Raw genomic sequence first — 21,018 nt, forward strand, 5'->3', positions numbered from 1 at the left:
AACTTAATACATAAACGGCAGGAACTGTTTTACATCATATTTCACCGTCAAACTGGGTGATATTGTCAGTAATGCTCACACTTATGATCACTGACATTCTTCATAATCAGCATTTTGGTATAGTGTGTGTAGTATGGTGTAGTATGGTGTAATATGGAATGGTATGTTATGATAAAGTGTGGTGTGATGTAGTACGGTGTGGTGTGCCATGAAATGTTATGGTATGGTATGGTGTGGTAGGGAATGGCTTGGTGTGGTAAGGTATTATAAGGTGTGGTGTGCTGTAGTACGGTGTGGTATGATATGATATGGTATGGTGTGGTGTGGTGTGGTATGGTAAGATATGGTGTGGTGTGGTGTGGTGTGGTATGATATGGTATGGTGTGGTGTGGTGTGGTATGATATGGTATGGTGTGGTGTGGTGTGGTATGGTAAGATATGGTGTGGTGTGGTGTGGTATGATATGGTATGGTGTGGTGTGGTGTGGTAAGATATGGTGTGGTGTGGTGTGGTATGATATGGTATGGTGTGGTGTGGTGTGGTAAGATATGGTGTGGTGTGGTATGGTAAGATATGGTGTGGTGTGGTGTGGTATGATATGGTATGGTGTGGTGTGGTGTGGTAAGATATGGTGTGGTGTGGTATGGTAAGATATGGTGTGGTGTGGTGTGGTATGATATGGTATGGTGTGGTGTGGTGTGGTAAGATATGGTGTGGTGTGGTATGGTAAGATATGGTGTGGTGTGGTGTGGTATGATATGGTATGGTGTGGTGTGGTGTGGTAAGATATGGTGTGGTGTGGTATGGTAAGATATGGTGTGGTGTGGTGTGGTATGATATGGTATGGTGTGGTAAGGTGTGGTGTGGTATGATATGGTATGGTGTTGTATGGAATGGTATGGTAAGGTATGGTTTAGTATGGTTTGGTGTGGTATGATATGGTATGGTGTGGTAAGGTACGGTGTGGTATGATATGGTATGGTGTGGTGTGGTGTTGTATGGAATGGTATGGTAAGGTATGGTTTAGTATGGTTTGGTGTGGTATGATATGGTGTGGTGTTGTATGGTATGGTAAGGTATGGTTTAGTATGGTTTGGCGTGGTACGATATGGTATGGTGTGGTAAGGTACGGTGTGGTATGATATGGTATGGTGTGGTGTGGTGTTGTATGGAATGGTATGGTAAGGTATGGTTTAGTATGGTTTGGCGTGGTACGATATGGTATGGTGTGGTAAGGTACGGTGTGGTATGATATGGTATGGTGTGGTGTGGTGTGGTATGATATGGTATGGTAAGGTATTTGTTTAGTATGGTTTGGTGTGGTACGATATGGTATGGTGTGCTGTGGTATAGTATGGTCAGGTGTGGTGTAGTATGGTGTGGTGTGGTATGGTGTGGTCAGGTGTAGTGTAGTATGGTGTGGTGTGACAGAAAGGATGATGAGACTGATGAAAAAGTTTCTTACTAAACTCAGCTGTGCTTTGTGATGATTGGAATTACATATAGTGCCACTGGCCATCCATGGCCATGTTAATACCCATCCCACTCAGCGGTCCTGGAAGGACAATCAAACATAGAGACATGACATCACTGCAACCTCGAATATTATGGCATCACAAAAGAAAATTTTAAAAAATGGACAATAGCAGCTCTGCTGGGATTTTTCTAAGTAGCACCTCATGGCTCCATATTAATAGTTATGAGAAGTTGAATTGAACATAAAGGGACATTATTTAAGTTTTATTCCCATCTTATGTTATAATGGTTTATGGCATTCAAGTGAATGATGCATTTCAGCTCCTCTAATAGCCGCCATGGATCAAAAAGCCTCGACAGCACTTCAACAAGTTGTCTCCGTTAGTTTTGCTCAAACACTGAAGCTGGTTCCTTCACTTTGCTGTTTGGAATCACCTGGTTTAGTGCATGAGCAGAACAACTCCTTGGCATGGAGATGCCTTGTTGAAACCCAGTGAAACAGTTAGCTTTAGGCTAATTCAGGCAGTACTGATGACATGTTAAGGAGAAAACTGTAACTTCAGGGTCTTTTTAAAATCTTTCTCTGTCTTGAGCTCTCTCCCCCTTATTGATTTTCCTTTTTAGATGCTACCTTTTAACCTTTCTTGGGGATGGTGAAAACGCTTTCTGCACTGCTGTTGCATATGTTGCTCCTGCATTTTTCTAAATAACAGATTTTCCAACTTGCATGCATCTATAGCTGATGCTCTCCTCTGCTGCCTAAATGTCCATGTGAAAACACCTTCTTATTGCACATTGGTGCTGTCTGTCCATTAGCGGGGGACTTATAGTGCCAAGATAGCAGACATTTTATGAAATTTTTATGGGGCAGCTCAGGAGGAAGAGCAGTCGGCTTGTAACTGGAATGTTGGGAGTTCGATTCCAGGCTTCCCCTGACTATTTGCCGAAGTGTCCTTGGGAAAGACACTGAACTCTAAGTTGCCCCCCGATGTGCCTATCATGGTATGAGTGTGTATGTAAGTCACTTTGGATAAAAGCGTCTGCTAAATGACTGTAGAATAGTATTAGTGGAGGTCATAACACACCAATGATATCCCATTTACAACCAGAGACCGATTCTGGCCAGTAAGCAAGAGAAAATGTTCCATAATGTCCCTTTAATTCTTTGGTAGATATGTGTAACCAGAATCATATTCCATACTTCTGCCACCCTGTAATCATGGTTACTGCACGACTCTGATAAAAAAAAAAAGTAATTCCTGTATAGTTTTAGTAAATGTTTAAGGACTTGCTCACCTCCAGGATGGAGACCCATGTGCTGCTGTCCATCCAGAACAAAGCCTCCCATTGGCTGGCCATCTGGACTGTAAGCTGTTACCTGACTCACTGTGAAAGAAAGCAAAACCTACTTTTATAAATGATAAGCTTTGAATTCAGATAATCTGCTGTCTTGAACTTTTTCCAGACTCTTTCTGACTCCAGAATGGTAATCATTAAAGTCTAATTTGGTTTGAAGGGAAGGAAAGACGTGTTTTTACCGGCTCTGTTAGACTGGTCAATCATCGGCTGGACTATTCTCCTTCTTGCATTAATGAACCTGCAAGAGAGAACCAGTGTCAACTGGATATTTTTTATCAACATATAAACTGATTGGTTTAGCATCATGATTAAACCATCAACAAAGAGACTGTGATTGTCGGAGCAAAAAGATTCCTTCAGATTCAGTCAGAGAAACTCATTTAACAGCCAGCAACAAACTTCAAGCTCAGGGAAGACCATAAACGACATAATTTGGACACATCTGCCTGCCACCAGCTGACAATATCCATATCTGTGGCCCAAAGTAAACCTGGAACCATAAAGACTGGAGGCAGCAAACAGTTACCTGATTGACATTATCAAATCAAAGATACTTTATTAATCCAGGGGGGGAATTCAGAGTTCAAACCAGCTCGTCCAAGATCAGACATACAGACATGTAACATTCATGACAAAAGAGCAATACAGTACCGAGCTTAAGCTTAGGCCATGCAGCTAGTTTACCAGCGCCGCCTTACAATAGATAAGAACAGCGATACAATAGGATCATAGGGGGTCGAGGGCAAAAAAGGTCATGTAACTCCAGGCCGTGCCAGGAAGATGCAGTCCGAAAATACAGAGAAAAAAAAAACCTCATACACTGAAGCACAAACTAAACAAGACACACAAAGTCCAGGGAGGCGGTGAGTCATGTGGGAGGGGGACAGAGCATCTATGAACATCTCTTCTTCCGTTCTTAGGGGGGGTTGCACCGGCCCAAGGCCGCTTGGAAGCCGAATCCAGATATGATTGTTGTTTGGGTTCCGGGCGAAGAAAACAATTTGCCCTCAGCCTTGAGTCCATAGCAAGTCTCAGGCTGGCAGCTCAAAACAGCCAAATGGGGGCGTCAATTTCCACAGATTCTTCTCCATGTTGTTTTCGATTCTGTGGACCAGCTCCGGGACCGCGGCCAGATGACCAGTATGGACCAGACTGGCATCCTGCTTACGGTCGAGTCCGGTCAACACAAGAGTCTGTGCACTGCTAGCTTGGCACATACCGTTACAGAATTCTGGCAGCCTGCCAGTTGTTGCCAGAATCTCACGGGTCTTCAGGTAGATCAGGACTCCACCAGCGTTAATCAGCAGAATTCCGATCACCAATAATCCAAAGATGTAGACATCCTCCACGTCCTCAGAGGACAGAACCGCCAGACACATCGGTCTCCACCTGGCCCATGAGTCCTGAACGTATCCAGCCGGAAGTGTCCCCTCAGGACATGTGGGCTCCCCTCTGCCTGATCTCCGGGTTGAGAAAATGTGATCAATTGCGTTGAGAGACCAGCCGATCAAATCCATGATGTAGTTTGAGTGGAAGTAAAGAGATGTAAAAAGAGCCTCAGAGTCAGACAGGACAAAGTCGCAGGCCAGTGTGGGAGGAAAGGGAGGAAACAGGAGCAAAGAGAAAAAGAGTCCGCCTTCGCTGAGAGCAGGAGTAGGAATTACAGCTGTTAGCTAGAATCTCTTTTACCTGAAGAGGCCCTGACTGTTTCTAAAATGGAGAATTTGTTATTCTCCATCAAAAGCAGGTCCGTGAAGTCTTCACTGCCATCCAAGCTGTCATGTTGGTTTGTGGACTCTTGAAATGTCCTATTGCAACTGATTAAAAGCTTTCCTGTAAGTTGCACACTGAAAATCTTCTGAAAGAATTGAAAACTAAGTTTCTTTTTTTTAATTTCATTTAAAGTCAGCCTCCGCATTACCTCTTGTTTATTATGGTGATATTTATTATTTAAATGCCTCTGCAGCTCTGGATGTTGTATATTATGTTGTATATGAGGGATTCCCAAACCAGTGTCCTGCAGGTTTAGGGTTAACAAACCTGACTCAGACAAGCTCTGCACATGTCCACTAATTACAAATTTGAATCAGGTGTGGTGGAGCAGGGACACTTGGAAAAGCTGCAGGACACTGGTCCTCGAGGACCAGGATTGGGGATATAATAAAACAAAGTAAAAATCAAACAAAGAGACAGGGCCAGTGTTTGAATGTTTTGCTCAATTATGTTCTTAATCTGAATCACAACGCTGACAAATGAATGTTGGTAGCTCTGGAGTGCAAGCTTGGTGGGCCAAAAGCCTACATAAGGCACATTTTCTGTTGGCCTTGAGTTGCAAAATGGCTCTCAAACACAAAAGTCATCTGAGGTCTCAGGATCTTCAGTTTTGCCTCTCAGTTTTTTTTGTGGAGGAGGATTTTGCATCTTTGTTATGTCCCAACTCTGCAAGTGGATGTGAGGCGTAACAAATGAGAACTGCGGACAGCTGTTAACATGTGATTTTCTGAGAATTTATTGTTACAAGTAAAGATGGGAACAAGGAGGTGGCAATATTACAAGTGTTGGGCTAAGTGTAGCTGCATAAAAAAAGGACAGCTACAAAACAAAAACCATCCAGTACAAAAAAAAAAAAAAAACAACCCAAAATAACGTGCACAATGTGTTAAACAGAAACTGGTCTGCTGAACTAAAGCAAACAGAAAATGAAGCAGCTCCAATAGCCATGCTTAAAAGGCAAAAGTACTATATACAAATACAACCAAAATACTTATTAGCCCAACACATTCTAACTTTAACACACTGTTTATGAATGCAACAAAGAAAGCCAAAAGGGCTTTACTTTGGCTATGAAAACAAAAAAAACTACATAGCAAGAGAAATAAACAGAACACAAAACCAACCAGTTTTAACACTGCTGGAAGAATCCCAAAACCAAGCAGTTTTTAAACACCGAAACAAAAACTACCAACCAAACAAAATCTATTCAACAACAACACACTCTCAAACCCAACAAATTTCAAGCCTAGCAACTGTCTGTGCCAAACAGTTGCCAGCTGCAGCCGCTTTAAATCTCCCTCCCATGTAGCTGCAGCGTTGTTGATGGGTCGGGCAATTGTCCAATCAGCAGGCGGGGAAGAAGGGTGTGGTGGAGCCAATCCTCAGGTGGTGATGGCACACAGGGATTTGAATACAAAATAAAACAATAATTAGGTGGATTGGCAGGCAGCCGTAACACTCCCCCCCTGAAAATACAAAACCCAGCCAAGGTTTTGTAAAAACAAACAGCCCCACACACAACTAAATTTGTTGCCTCATTCACAGTTCCCATTTTGTACCGCATTTCCAGGGGGTAATCCGGGAGCAAAAGAGCCCACTGTATGAGGAGCTGATGGTGGTAGTACATCCAGGGGTAAAAAACAGAGGGTTAACATAATAAAGAGGTCGCTTTAGAGGTCCGGTACGCTGAACTTGCTTAGCATAGGATATCAAGGTGGTATGTGGCGGAACATCACCAAAAACACGTATTTAAACTTACAAGGCCACATTTCTTTTCAGATGTTAGATGCTCCATTATTGTGGATAGGGGTTTTGACATTGTGGAATTTGGGAGACAAACGGACAAATTGTTTGGTGGTTTGAAAGCTTTTTCTTCATTTGGAGTGTTGTACGATACCTGTACAGGTACAGATGTTGCCGAAACGGGCACGCTGTTTCCAGACATGTGTGAGCGGTACAGCTTTAACATGCTGATGTGACAAATATGGGTTTTTCTAAGTTTATTTGGAGTTTCAATCACATTATGAAAAACTCCCCTTCGACCAATTATAAGGCCCTTCATATTTAGCAGATACAGCTGAGCCCTCAGTGGGTAACAGAACAAAGACCTGATCACCTATTTTTAGGTCTCTTTTCACAGAACGCAAGCCATTCACACATTTTCTCTTTACCCGAGGTGTGGCTAGATGTACTTTTGCCATTTTATCTGTTCCTTTTGCAGCTGTCAACTTACACTACTCACAAAAAGTTAGGGATATTTGGCTTTCAGGTGAAATTTATGGAAAATGCAATATGTTCATGCTACAGTGATATATCATAAAAGTAAGACATTTAAGTAGAAGGATGCACTACTGATTTCCTCATCTCAAAAAATTCATTCAACACAAAAGGTAACAACAATGGTAGTTACACCACAACAAAAAATGTGAACGTCTCAATATCTGGTCATGTGCCCTTGAGCATCAATTACAGCTTGACAACGACGTCTCATGCTGTTCACAAGGCAACTTATTGCCTGCTGAGGCATGGCATCCCACTCTTCTTGAAGGCCAGCCCTCAGGTCATTGAGGTTCTGGGGTGCAGGGTCTCGAGCCTCTACACGACGGCTCAGCTGATCCCACAGGTTTTCAATGGGATTCAGGTCTGGAGAGAGTGCAGGCCGTTCCATTTGAGGTCCACCAGTCTCCAACAGCCGTTCCCTGATGATGCGGCCTCGATGAGCAGGAGCATTGTCGTCCATGAAGATGAAATTAGGCCTGTGCTGTTCATGTAGGGGCACAATCACTGGATTAATGATGTTATTCAGGTAGTATGGGCTTGTCACTGTACCATTCACAAAGTGTAGGGCAGTTCTGTACCAAGTGGACACCCCTGCCCACACTGTAACACCGCCACCACCAAAAGCTGGCCTGGTGACAACAGTGGCTGATGCATAGCGCTCTCCCTGACGTCTCCAACATCGTTGCCGGCCATCATTTCTGCTCAGTGTGAATCGACTTTCATCAGAGAACAGCACTGAGGCCCACTGGTTCCTCGTCCAGCGTAAATGCTCCCTGGCCCATGCAAGACGATGATGCCTGTGCCTGGTGGTGTGGTCAGGTACCCGTGCAGGTCGTCTAGCACGCAGACCACGCTGATGGAAACGGTTTGGAATGGTCTGACGTGACACTTGGGTGCCTCTCACCTCTCTTAAACGTGCCTGGAGTTGAGTGGCATTCATCATCCGGTTTCTCAGGGCAGTGTTCACAATGTAGCGGTCATCAGCACGGGATGTGGCCAAAGGACGTCCACTTCTAGGCCTTTCTGTGACTCTTCCAGTCTCTCCATATCTCTGTTGCAACCTGCTGATGACACTCTGTGACACTCCAAGCTCAGTGGCCACTTCTGTCTGAGAACGTCCTGTTTGAAGCATCGCAATGGCAAGGGACTGTTGTTCCATTGTTAGGTGTCGTCTTGGTCTCATGATGTCAAAATGTGAACAGCATGATGAGGACAACTGTTTAAACACCAGCTCTAATTGAACCAGGACATTTATTGGTCAATTCAAGGATCACACACCTGCCGTGATTTTTGCCGTTAAGCTCCTTGTTAGAGAACAGCAACTTGTGCAAAATTTATTGAAACATTTAACAGTTGGACATGTGCATTTAAAAGCTTAGAGAAGATCACATTAAGGTCACCTGTACAGGTTTGAAGGCATTTTAGGCTTGTTGTGAAATTTCACCCAAAAGCACCCAAAACCTTTTTGTGAATAGTGTATGATTTTCTTTGTTATTCCCCTTTTTCTTTTGATATTGCAGTTTTAGTTTTCTTGTTTTGTTCCTTTGCCACTGATCTGATTGACCTGGCCTTCTTTGAGACCTCATCAGATGCTTTTTTTTTTTTTTTTTTTTTTAAAACCACTAGCAGGTGTTTTTGCTCTCTCTTGCTTTAAAAGGAATAGGATAAAAATATATAAACTTGGTTTATGTAAGGGGATGGTTGTAACACTTAAAATAAATGTTACAACCCACCCCAACACGGCCGGCCATTGTTTTGCTAACTGTATTAGCATAGTGGTTTGAAATGAGCAGTTAGGTGATGGATCCCATTTTGCCTAAAAGACAACAATTTAATTTAGTGCAAGTCATATGGTTTTATCTTTAGTTACACGAGTGCTGAACAAAAAAGGAAAAGTAAAGAAAAGTACTTTCTTACGTCAAAATAGTTTTTTGTCAATAAATTCAGCATACACAAGTTTTAAGACTTGACCACGACCATGTGAGATTACGAATGACATGGGTAAAAACTGATCAATGATTATCTGACTACCTTCTCATTCCTAATTGGTGGAAAAGGTGGTGTTCTAACTCTCCCCATGTTCCCACCATCCCCGGTCTCCCAATTATTTACATGTATTTATATTGTTTGATACATGAACCCCTTGGTTTCTGTTCTCAGTTGCTGGTTTATTGTGTTAGCAAGTCTCCTATGAGTTTCCTATGCTGTCTTCTGTCCAGGTAAATTTTTTTTTATTAAATCATGTTCCTGCAAACTGTCTACCTCTATGTCCTGCAATTAGGTCCCCACACCTCCAGCCAGGCTACACAGCAGCAGCTACAGATGACAGATGCCAGAGCAATGTGCAATGTTTTATTTTTGTATTCATCCTGTTGTTCAGTCTTGTAAAAGTCATGCCCCGTTTCCTGCTTTTGATGGTCCAAGAAGTTTTATTTAGCTGCTGCAGTTTCTGTCCTGTAATATCCACTAGCTGGTCAGGATCACTCATGCTCAGTGCTATGAAAATTATATCATGAAAGTAAATCTCTGATAGATTATAAAATATCCATAAAACAGTCGTGCAATAAAATTAAATTCTTAAGTTAAGAAAGCTTCATGAGTTATGTGTTGAAACGTACAACTAAGGGGCAAAGTCTTCCAAGCTTCCAAGCCTCTACCACATGATGTGCATGCACAGTTTTTCACATTAGCTCAACAGAAGAAACATTGGTTACCTACTGCTCCTCTGCATGTGCTTATCACTGAAAACTTTAGTCTGCAGTCAGCTACTGAGTGGGCCCTGTCTCATCCTCAGGTATAAATTGGGATGAGCCCTACAATCTGTTCCCAAATACCAGCTTTTTCTTCAGCCAGTCCAGGAACCAGTGAGGCCCAGCGCTTAAAGGGCTGGGCCTCACTGGCATAGTAGTATAGGCGTACTATACTCTGGGGTTACAATGCATAACCAACGTTCTATTTTGTATAGGCTTTCGCAAATCTGGTGACACCGATAGCATACAGTTATTTTTCATAATAAACATGAGTTTTTTCAGTGCTCTCAAGTAAAACACTTGAGACAGAGGCATGAGCTAAAACTTTCCACTGAGGGGGTGGAATGGTTCCTCATGCAAGGACTAAATGGTGCATTTACATGAGAAAGGGGATTACTGAGTTGTGGGGTGACTGTAGCCTGACGGAAATTCTCGTTTCTCTTGGCCAGGGATGCTCAATACGTCGATCACGATCTACCAGTTGATCGCCAAGGTACTATTGGTAGATCGCATGACAAAAGGATTTGATCGAGGCTTATCAAAACAATCTTTTACCTGCAACAGAAAAAACGTGGTGGTAGCAACTGTCCGCTTTACGCTTTTCTGTGTTAACAACAGCCACGTCAAATGTCAGACCAATCACACAATACTTCTCAGAGCCCCGCAAGAAATGTGCTGCCAGCCCGAATGGATTTATTGCAACTGCCCTGACTATGCATTCCTGGCTTATTCAGTTCAGTGCAAATCATCGGAGTGAACTCGAGTAATGTAAAAAAAAATTAACATAGTTAATTATGTTTTGTTGTGCAGCATATGTGGTTATTAACATAAGTTGTAAAAATCCTCAATATATTTCTCAATGAATATATGGGTAGATCATTTTCACTGGTCATTTCATTAGTAGCTCACAGGCTGAAAAAGTGTGAACACCCCTGCTCTAGGCCTTCTAGTATTAAGGCTATTGCTAGTGGGATAAGGACGAAGCAGTCCATGCCTCACTGGGTCTGTGTAGCATTGTAAGCATAAAGCACACTGACTCAAGTCCAACTGCTGCGTCATGTATTGATGCATCAAGTAGTCAGTAGTAGCAGAAAGCTCACGAGATCCTGTAGCAGAAGGTGCTGTAATGAACTGAACCTGGGCGAATGAGAGGGAAGGAATCTGGTCTCATCACCACAATGATAGAAGCATAGAAGTTACTCTGAGAAGGCACTCAGGACAGAGTGGCTCAGAGAGAAACTGGAAACATATTGTAAGTAAAAGCGATGGTGATGTCCTTGAAGCTGCATTAAAAAATTTTCTACAGTCATGCCTCCAAGCAAAGCTGTAGAAGATGAAATTCCTCAGGTGGAATGAGCTCTGAGATCCTCTGGAGGGTCCATTCCCATGGAGGCATAAGCCTGGGAGATGGCATCACACAGTCAGTGTGACAGGCGCTGAGCAGACAGAGAAGAACCTTGGGAGTTTCTCTGTAATGCACGAACAGTGGCTGGGAGAGATGGAGTGATGGAGTGATGGAGTGCAGCTGTGCGCGATACGTAGCATGAACAGTGCTCGCTAGGTAGCATGACAACGTGCACTACATAGCATGACAGTGCCAGCACCAGGTTACATGTGGTCTCCTCTGACTTGTGAGGAGGAGGGTGGAAACAACTAAGTGTAATTCTGTTCTATTCTATTCTACAGTCATTTAGCAGGTGCTATTATCCAAAGTGACTTACATAAGAGAGTAAGAACAACACAAGCATGATATAAAACAGTAGAGGACATCATAGGAAGGTGCTGGTGGACTGCTGAAGTCCAGTTGGATCTACAGGAGCTGGTGATGTTTTCGGAGTGTACGCTGGGTTAGCATCCAAGCTGCCGTCCCCTTGTATTCTGAGGCAGGAAGGAGCTACCGAGAGAGTGGATAAATCACTGGCTCTCTTTGCAGATGTCAGAGCGATTAACAGGGCAGTTTTCAGTGGGACTTGATCCAAAGATTCAAAAGGCCCCCTAGTCAGTGTACGTAAAACCAGGGATAAATCCCACTGAGGCTGTGGGGCGCATGACATCACTCCGTGTCTACGTATGCCTTTCAGGAAGTGTTTGACCAGGAAATGACTGAACAGAGATCTGTCTGTAAAACCTTTAGGACAAGATGAGATAGCCGCAGAGTAAGTCTTGATGGTGCTGAAAGCCAGATTCCTCTCCAACAGCATATGGAGGAAACTGAGGATGCAGGGCAGCATGCACACTGTGGGTTTTATTTCTCTTCCCAGGCACCAATGCTGGAAAACGAACCACTTTCACAAATAGGACCTCCTCACCGACGCGGCCCTCGCATTCTGAATCATACACACGACTTTCTGCGAAAGACCGAGCCCCTCTAAGAGTTATCGCTGAGCGACAAGACCCAGAGGTGCTGGCCTGTCTCTGGGTAACTTTGGATTGCTCGCCGACTTGGGAGAGTGCATCCATGCAACAATCTGCCCAACAGCGGTTGGTGTCGCCCGCCACAGAGGGAGGAATCACAATCATGGGTCTCTTCTGACGCATTGGATCTATCCGCAGATGTGTGAACCATGTCTGCATGAAACACGACCACGTGATGCGCTGACATCATGCCTAGCAATCGCATGACTGACAGGGTGGTTACTGCGCTGTGGGGACTTCCTTCCTTACATGCCTCTGAAAAGATGACATCCCAGCCAAATGCTTACATCCTTCTGTTCAATGCAAAAAACCTAAAATAGTCGCTTAAAAATTTCACAGAAAACAAGTTGATTGAAAGCTGGCATTACTTTGAAATTGTGCTTCAACAGGGTAATTAGACAAAACTGAAACAATGAGACTTCTGCACCTGTACTTTGACAGGTACTTTGACCCGATACACATGAGCAAACTACTCCAGTTGTCTCATGTTTGAAGGATTTCTCTAAACTGCATTTTACAGCTGCCCCCACAGATATTTAACAGGCTTTCAGTGACAGGTTCTCCACAAAACCTGTTGGATTGCAGGCAGCTTAGGACCAGAAGGAGTAACACCGTTCTATAAAGTCCACTTTGGATAAAACAACCACAGATGGTGTGATCTGACTATTATGTATGTTTGGTCATTGTTCATATGATCCATCTCTTCAGTTCATCAATTTACCTCTTGAAGTCACATCCAGGCTTAATGAGAAGACTGTTTTTTGTTTTTATAGGAAAAGAGACATGAGAGGGAAAGGATGAAAAAAAGATAGAAGAAAAGAGACAAATGATGGATAGAAAGAGAAAAAAGAAAAAAACTGAACAAAAAGTAGAAAACAAACCACAGCAATTGACAGAAATACATCTTTTACATATTTAGAGAATCATAAAGTATCTAAAATTTCAAAGAAAACACAACAGACATCCTAAGAGTTAAAACCATGAGTATCTACAAACAGAGCCGCAACCGGTGTATGTACAGGGGTGTGTGTTACAGTGTATGTATTTGTGTAGTTGTGTAACTAGTATAGAGTATGTATGTGTATAGAGGTGTGGGTATGTGTCTGTGCTCCCATGTGCATAGGTGTGTGTTTACTATATTAGAGGTATCTATATTAGAGGTGAGTTATGTTAGGTGATCATGCAAATGCAACACCACTCCCTCCTGTTAGGTGCGGATCAGGATGGCCCCAAGTCCCAGGAAGCCGGCAGCCATCGCAGGGCGACCGCACGCCCGCCCAGGAAGGGAGAGGCAGAGGAAAGCCACCGCCAGAGCCCCTTCCCCTACCGGAGGGTGCAGGCCCCAGGGGTCCCAGGCCAGCAGACCACCAGGCACCGACCCCCCATGCACGAGTCAGGGAGAGAACTGAGGACGCCTGGGGCCCAACAGACACCCACACCACCCCCAGGGAAGGCCTCGCCAAGCACCAGGGACAGCAGGGCCAGCATAGCTGTCCCCTGCAGGTCAGCGCCAGCCCCAGTGCCCTAGCCAGTCACTACAGAGCCGCAATGGCCCCAAATGGGCCCCCATCAGCCCACGACCCAATATCTCCCCCAGCCACCCCCAACCCCCCATACCTTCCAAAGCACAGCCCTACCCTCCCTTTCTCCAACCCTAGAATCACCCTCACCCTACTCCCACCCAACCCACCCTTCCATCTTCCCATTCCAGCCCCTGCTTCTGAACCCTGAGCAGCAGCCCACAGGACAGCAAGCCCCAGACAGCTGCAACACATTCATGCACATCCCTATGCACTCAATCTTTGCATGCCCCCACCTCCTCCATCATGCACAACCCCACCTACTCCACCCATGCACAGGGGGAGGGGTACACGTTTGAAGACCAGAAGAAGGCCAGCCTCCTTCAGAGGATGAGCCGCCAGCAGCACTAGGTACCCCTGCTTATCTGGAGCCCAGGTAGAAAAGGGCAGCAGCACCCACAACCAGGGAAGAGCAGAATGCCAGCCAGAGAGCCGTCGCCAACCCTGGACAACACCCACCCACCACAGGCAGAGCGGTGGGTGTAAGAAAAGAAAGACACCAGGGGAGACCAGACCGAGGCCCCCAGCCACCAAGTCCACCAGGCCCATCTCCCAAGGGGTATGTGTCGCACCACGCACACCCCACCTGCTTGTGCACACTCTAGTAATAACCATATTCTACAGTAATTTAGCAGACACTTTTATCCAAAGTGACCTATATATGAGAATGAGAACAACACGAGCACGAAATCAAACTGCAGAAGACATCATAGGAAGGTGCTAATGGACTACTGGAGTCCAGTTGGTCGCTGGTCTTGACGTGTAGTGTTACATGTTGGTGATTTAGTCCCACATATCGGTGGTAAAACGAGGCATATTTCACTGGTGGAACGTAGCTGTCGACAGGGAGCGTAGGTCTGGATTAGGGAGTGAAGGTAGACGGGAGCTATTTGACTTATGGTTTTGTAAGCCAGAAGCAAAGCTTTGAATTTGATGTGTGCTGCGACCAGAAGTCAGAGAACTGTGATTAGCAGCGGAGTGACATGAGCTCATTTGGGTTGATTGAAAACCAGACGTGCTGCTGGTTCTGGATCATTTGCAGAAGTTTAACCAGCATGCAGGCAGACCTGCCAGTAGGGAACTGCAGTAATCGATGTGTGAGATGACCTGGGGCCTCATTTACGAAGCTGTTGCATGAACAAAACCCGGCGTACGCCAATTATAGTAAATTTTGGGATTTATCAAAACGCGACTTGGTGGTAAAATGTCCCGACCTCCACGCAAACTCTGACCCCGGCGTACGACAACATCTGGAGAAATGGGAAACACCAAAGGCAGAAAATAAAGCCAAAGAAATGGTGTGAAATTTGAGACATTTGTTCAAAATCAAATATAAACTTTCACACAGAATGTTGGATATTAACAGCATTTGCAAAAAATAAAAATAAATTTAAAAAAAGAGCGCATTTTGTATTGTTACTCCTCCACGTAAAAAGTTGACCACTAAAATCTGTTCTGAAACAAAAAAGTTCTACGTGTTATAAAAACCATTTCACACAGTGAAGTCATACAGAAGCTGCCTTAATAATAAAAGTCTAAATGAATAATTGCATTAAAATGACGTGTTGCCATGACAACAGCCCATCATCAGGCTGCTCAGGTGTTTCCTCCACCTGCAGATACAGAACATGAAGTGATGGTTGGAGATAAAATGCTCCCCAACGTGGCTTATCTGTCCCTGCTGGTGGACATGGAACATGGAGACTCTGGACTCCAGTCCGGCACCTTCCAAAGGGAAGGGACCGACAGGTCGGGTCCGCTCCTTTTCCCAACCCAGAGCAGAGGAACAGAACGATGTTCTCCACAGCCAGACGTGGTGTAGCGGCCATCGGGCAGATGGAGGCAGGTGGAGGTGCCTCCATGCCCAGGAGGAAACCTGTTGTACAGCTGCAGATGTCTGCAGATAGTGGAGACGCTACATAACATGCTACTAAATGGCGTCAGCGCTTCACCTGCGTTCACCTGATCAATCATCCAATCTGAATGATTGTGTTGTCAGTCATCCTCTCACGTTGGAACCAAACGCTGCTGCTTTACGTCTAGAAGTGACGCAACACATCAGAGGAGGAGAATTCTCATTTATTCACAAGTTTATCTTTAGTGTGGTTTCTGTCAGGGTGGTGTTTATTCCTCTCCATCTCCTGCACCTCCTCCTTCATGGCAGTTATTGGTTCCTCTGCGAGGACACCGCAGCTAGGACACAAGGTGGAACCACTGCCCCCCCCTCTCCGACCACATCTGCAGCGCTGCAACCCAGCTGGGACACACAGGAACACTCAAAAAAGACAAACAGCCTGTTTGTCCAAGTTACTAATCTCTAACATGTAGTTTCTACATAAAAAAAAATATGATTTAAGATTTACATAATTAGTTTGAATACATCTTACTTAAAACTTTACAAGAATATATTTACTTAATTGATGTATGTTGAACTAACTTGAAGGAATCAAATTCAAATACAGACGTGGATAATCTCGGAAACTATCGCGAGATCAGATTACAACTTCAGGGAAGGAGAGCTGACGGCGCGTGCGTTGCTGCCATTTCCTTCAGACAAACCTGAGGAGCACTTGTAAAGGTTAAGGTGAGCTTACTCTTATGTAATTTAAAAAGTGTTACCATGCTTGAACGTGCCTTACTATACATACATGTGCATCTGAATTTAAGTATTTGGTAAATGAATTTATGACTTTACAATGAGGGGGGGGGGGCTAGCCGTTGGTCACCGTGATGCTAACGACAAAATGTAACGGGCGGCGCAACAGTTAGCTTAATTAGTTCAACATGTTAGTGCAATTTATGTTAGATGATCGTGGTTTCGTAAGTTTACCATGTTGTTGACATTTTTAGACATATTTTTAATCTTTTAAGACGAAAATGGAGAGATACAGTTTACACGGTTTTCGATGTAACGCAGTGAAACACTGAAAAGGCAGGTGAAACCCCGCGCAACCACCGGGACACGCGGAGTTATTTGCTGCACCTGTCGCTTCATCTTAGCTTAATATTTTATGGCTATAATCCAGCTGCTATCTTCGACTCTCTGGAAACATCAGGTTGATGCGACACATTTTCAGATGCACGCTCGCTGTCTACTTGTGGGGTGGTGTTATGTGTTTGTGGGTCAAGGCGCATTAACGCTGTTTGTAACACAATTGTTAAACACGCGACTACGTAGGGATAGAAATGTCACACAGTCATGTAAATAAAATAGATCGCTTCAAACTGTGCAGTTATTTAAAGACAAGGGGCATACACATAAATACATCTCTGCAAACAAAGGGAACCGCACCCCAACTAGTGTCAGGGTCTTCAGTCACGAGAAATAGATAAGAATGTCTGCGTTTTCAGGGTGGTGAAGACAGAAACATTTGCTTTATGGCAATGGAAGCTTGTGTTGTTCAGCTGCCTGCTCATGCAGCAGCATGTACAACCAAGCAAGCAGAATTTTGTGTTCGACTTATTTCTGAGGCACAATATAGCTTAATATGAATAATGTTTGGATGATGATGATGATATTTGGAGGAAGGTTTATTACTGAATTACTGTCCACCATATCCAGCAGGTGAATCAGCTGAGACTTTGGAACAGATAAGACTCAATCTGCTGTCCGAAGTAAACATCCGAAATAATGAAAACAAAGTAGCTGCCATGATGGACAAGACTTTTGCACTGAGACGTCATGAGGTGGTCCAAGATGCACCCATGGTAGCGGATTTCAAAGCAAGGTGGCCAGGTCTCTTCAGTGTGAGGGAGGCAAGTAAATATAATGTAAACACAATGTTGGACTGTTTCTCAAAATGCATGACCATCATTATTCTTTTTTTCTGTTTAATTTCAGGTGAATTCAGAATTCAAGAGAATAACCACAGTTGAACTGCAGTCCAAGTTCTACTCACAACTAGATGCACACTCGGAAAACTTGATGAAGGTGTTTGCCAGAAAAGGAGGAGTCCTTGGGAAGAAGATAAAGGCAATGATGGTTCCAATGACTCAAGTAAGATAACATGCCAGGAAACTTAAGTTTTGATGTCCAGAATTTCATAACGATAATGTGACTAAGTATCAGAGATATGTAAGCAAAGAAGACACCTCAATTATTACTAATTGAAACTCCCCAACTTGTCATTTTTTTCATGTTGATAACTCAGTTGCACATAAATGTCTGCACTTCTTGTCATTTTAGACCAAAAAAGAATTATTGAACATAGAATTACAACAAAACAGGTACCAAGTTCTACAGTTAATATTTATGAAACCTAAAATTGGAGTGAAAAATAATTTGTCTGACCTAATTATTTTTTGCATTACATTAAACATTTTATTCACCGATATTCTGCATGCATATATATTAAGGCTCTGTTTGGCTGATCTTTGTACCAAACCACATACATCTTTTAAGAGCTGTATGTTAGACAACTTAATGTTTTTTTTAGTGCATTGTTATCACTACTTGAACAGTACATGGGATGTGTTTTCCAGACACACTTGGTTGCAGTTTTTTGTGTATCATTATTGCCAGCTTTCTTCAAATGTAGGATTTAGGTGTTGGATAATTTGGATAAATGGTTTCATTGACAGTTAATTTATTCCAGAAATTCCTGACTAAAATGTCATTAGGTTTGACCAAATCTAAGCTAAATTAGTTAACAGTTGGCTAAAGAGGGATCATTATTTTTTCTTTTTACATTGATGGGTAGGAGTAGTAAAACAGGTCATATTATAACCTAATAATACAACCTGTATTTTTAGAAAAGTATATTAATTCATATGGACATTACTTTGAATTACCTACACCGATATTTTTATAACATTACATTTCAAGATACAAGATAAGAACTTGTATTGTAATTGAGCCAGCATCTCAGCACAATGAAATTATCAGGACAGTTAAAGATGTGAAATTATGATAAAAGTAGAAATTACTTTATGTGGCTACTACAGTATAGTGTAAACCTTAAGTAACCTTTTCCAGACCGTGTCATTTAGTGATCATCCATTTTTCTAGCTTACATAATCCTACGCTATTTCTAGGTTAAGATTCATATCTCCTATGGTCAATGAATAACAGACAGGGTGTACCCATAAAAGTTTCAGTCTCATCATAGGGTAACACAGAGGACAGACATCTGCCTAATGAATATCAAGTAAAGATATTCAAATCATATGACTACTTAAAGCCACCCCCTACATTTGCACCTAGGTTAGTTTTAAAGACATTTTCTGTGCCAATTGGTTTTGAACCTAATGGTTTGATCTGTGTGTGAGCATCCTTTTCTATATTTCATTATTAGGTTGACAGCATTGATGTGAGAAGAGAATGCATCCTCAGAGGCTTGACTGTGTATCTGAATGAGGATCAACAAAAATTTATCAAGGACTACAGGGTAAGTTTAACAGTCATCATGTAATATTAATAAAATAATTATACATCATAAAAAATGTGGTCATCCCTCACACATGGAAGGTTGTAAGGGATGAAATTTAAATAGGACAGACGTTTTGGGGTTTTTTCTCTTTTTTGTTAAAACTGTCTCTGTCTCTATAGTACATATGTACTATAGTACATAGTACACTCTATAGTATACTGTGGTGGGTGTGAAGAATTTTCCATGATGAAGACAAATGTGTTCAGATAGCTCCAGTCTGGTTGTCTCCAGGTTATGTCCAATGATATTACCAGCTTTATTGATCATTTTATTGATCCTACTGACATCCCTGGAGTTGTTACTGCTCCCCGTTACACTATAGCATACTTGATGACACTGGCCATCACGCTCTGGAATACCATCTCTCACAGGTTGCTGCAAACATGGAAGGATTGAAGCTTCCTTTTACCAAATTCTTTCACATCTGACCATGAACTATTGTTCAGAAGTACATCCCTCAGCTGTGTAGCAGTTAAAATTCATTCAACTCTTACACAATTTCTCTGGTTCCTTTTGTTCAGGCACTGTGGAAAAACACTTAAAATGGAAAACTATATATTATCAAATTTCATGTTTTTGAATTGTTTCAGTTCACATTATTCTAATATACTACTTTGAGCAGCACAAGCTCTTAGATCTATGCCACCAGTTCCAGAAGTGTTGTGCAGCTTTGAACTTCCAGAAGCTTTGAATATGAACCCCTCCCAGACACTTCACTGCTCCAGGTGGAGATTCAGCTTCGCGATTTATATCAACAGCAGCGGCGCCTGGTAAAATGTACAGTTATAACCTGTGATATCAGTCAGCAGTGACGAGGCATGGCGAGGTGTCGGCTGCCAACGCATGTTAACAGTCTTGTAATCCGTCCCTCATCTGTCTCTCCTGCACACACGCAGAGTCAAAGCACATGTTTTAGGCAGCCTCTGTTCCTGCAGCAAACTTTTATTCCGGATTAAACAGACACACTTAACAGGCATGTCGTCCACCAAGACATCGGCTAGTTCTTAGATACTTTGGACATGTTTACAAGTCACTCCTTCTTTCTACGGGAATTCTTCTTTTTAATCTTTTATAAGACAGAAATTTGCGACCGTTTGAGAACTGTTTCTCCACACATTGAGCGCGTGCACAAACACGTTGGCACATACTTTTAAAACATTTTAAAACATATTTTAAATCATTTTCCTCATGCATTAGGTAGCAACAACACATGCAACAGCTTCACAAATATACATTTATTGGTTTACTTTGGTTGAGTTTCTAGTATTTGTTTTACAAATTATAATAATTTTTTTTAAAAATCGTTAGAGTACTAGATAACTCAAAGAAATAATCGACAGAGTACCCGATTACAAAAGTACTCGATAGTTGCAGCTCTAGTTCACTACCATCTGAGTCTTCGTCATTCATTTGTTAGAGCATAGCAAAGCGTTTTTTGTAAAGCCCAGTTGCCTAGCAACGCTGATTCTGTGGCTAGTCTCATCATTTTACATTTTCTATGGGGTCAAAATGACTCCCTCTTCAATCTACAAGTTACCTTTTCTTAATGTAATTTTTGGTGTAGAGTCAGTGCAAAATTGATTTAATTTTTTTTCCTTTTTTTTTTTAATTTTTTTTTATTTTTAAAAGAAAAGCTATTTGTAAAATCTTAAACATTTACTTTTTTTAATTGTTCTCTTACAGAGCGACGATCAGTCCATTGAAAGAGACATGGCAGAAACGGTGTTTGGGATCTATGTGGTTCATCCAGAGGGTGCAGAAGCTGATGACTGCACTGAGGATATCGGGATAATTTTGGAGGGGGTGGAGGTACTAAGTGGTTTGCCAAGTGTCCCATTTGCAATGGCAATGTTTCTTGGACTTGTATATGCTCTGAACATCAGCTACCCTCCTGAGTTAAAGTATACATTTGAAGCAGTGCAGAAATCATAATGGAGATTGATGGAAACAGGTTGT

The 21,018-nt window shown here is 42.7% G+C and overlaps 1 protein-coding gene and 1 long non-coding RNA gene across 2 annotated transcripts in view; one reads left to right on the top strand and one right to left on the bottom strand.

Moving 5' to 3' along the window:
* Positions 1 to 1,496: 1,496 nt before the first annotated feature.
* The window catches only part of LOC306767268 (homeobox protein Meis1-like), a gene marked incomplete at both ends in the record, with an annotated part of 79,776 nt that continues 60,254 nt past the window's right edge, over positions 1,497 to 21,018 (bottom strand). Inside the window, 3 exons of the mRNA XM_079255189.1 lie at positions 1,497 to 1,555; positions 2,773 to 2,862; positions 3,015 to 3,073. Of these exons, the coding sequence (XP_079111315.1) occupies positions 1,497 to 1,555; positions 2,773 to 2,862; positions 3,015 to 3,073 (208 nt within the window). The remainder of the gene's footprint in view (positions 1,556 to 2,772; positions 2,863 to 3,014; positions 3,074 to 21,018) is intronic.
* LOC306767302 lies at positions 17,192 to 18,992 on the top strand. Its single transcript, XR_013771615.1, has 3 exons — positions 17,192 to 17,389; positions 17,475 to 17,630; positions 18,928 to 18,992. It is a non-coding gene; the product is annotated as an uncharacterized lncRNA (long non-coding RNA).

The sequence above is a fragment of the Telmatherina bonti genome (assembly GCF_933228915.1).
Source record: "Telmatherina bonti genome assembly, chromosome: 16".
In the NCBI taxonomy this organism is placed as follows: Eukaryota; Metazoa; Chordata; class Actinopteri; order Atheriniformes; family Telmatherinidae; genus Telmatherina; species Telmatherina bonti.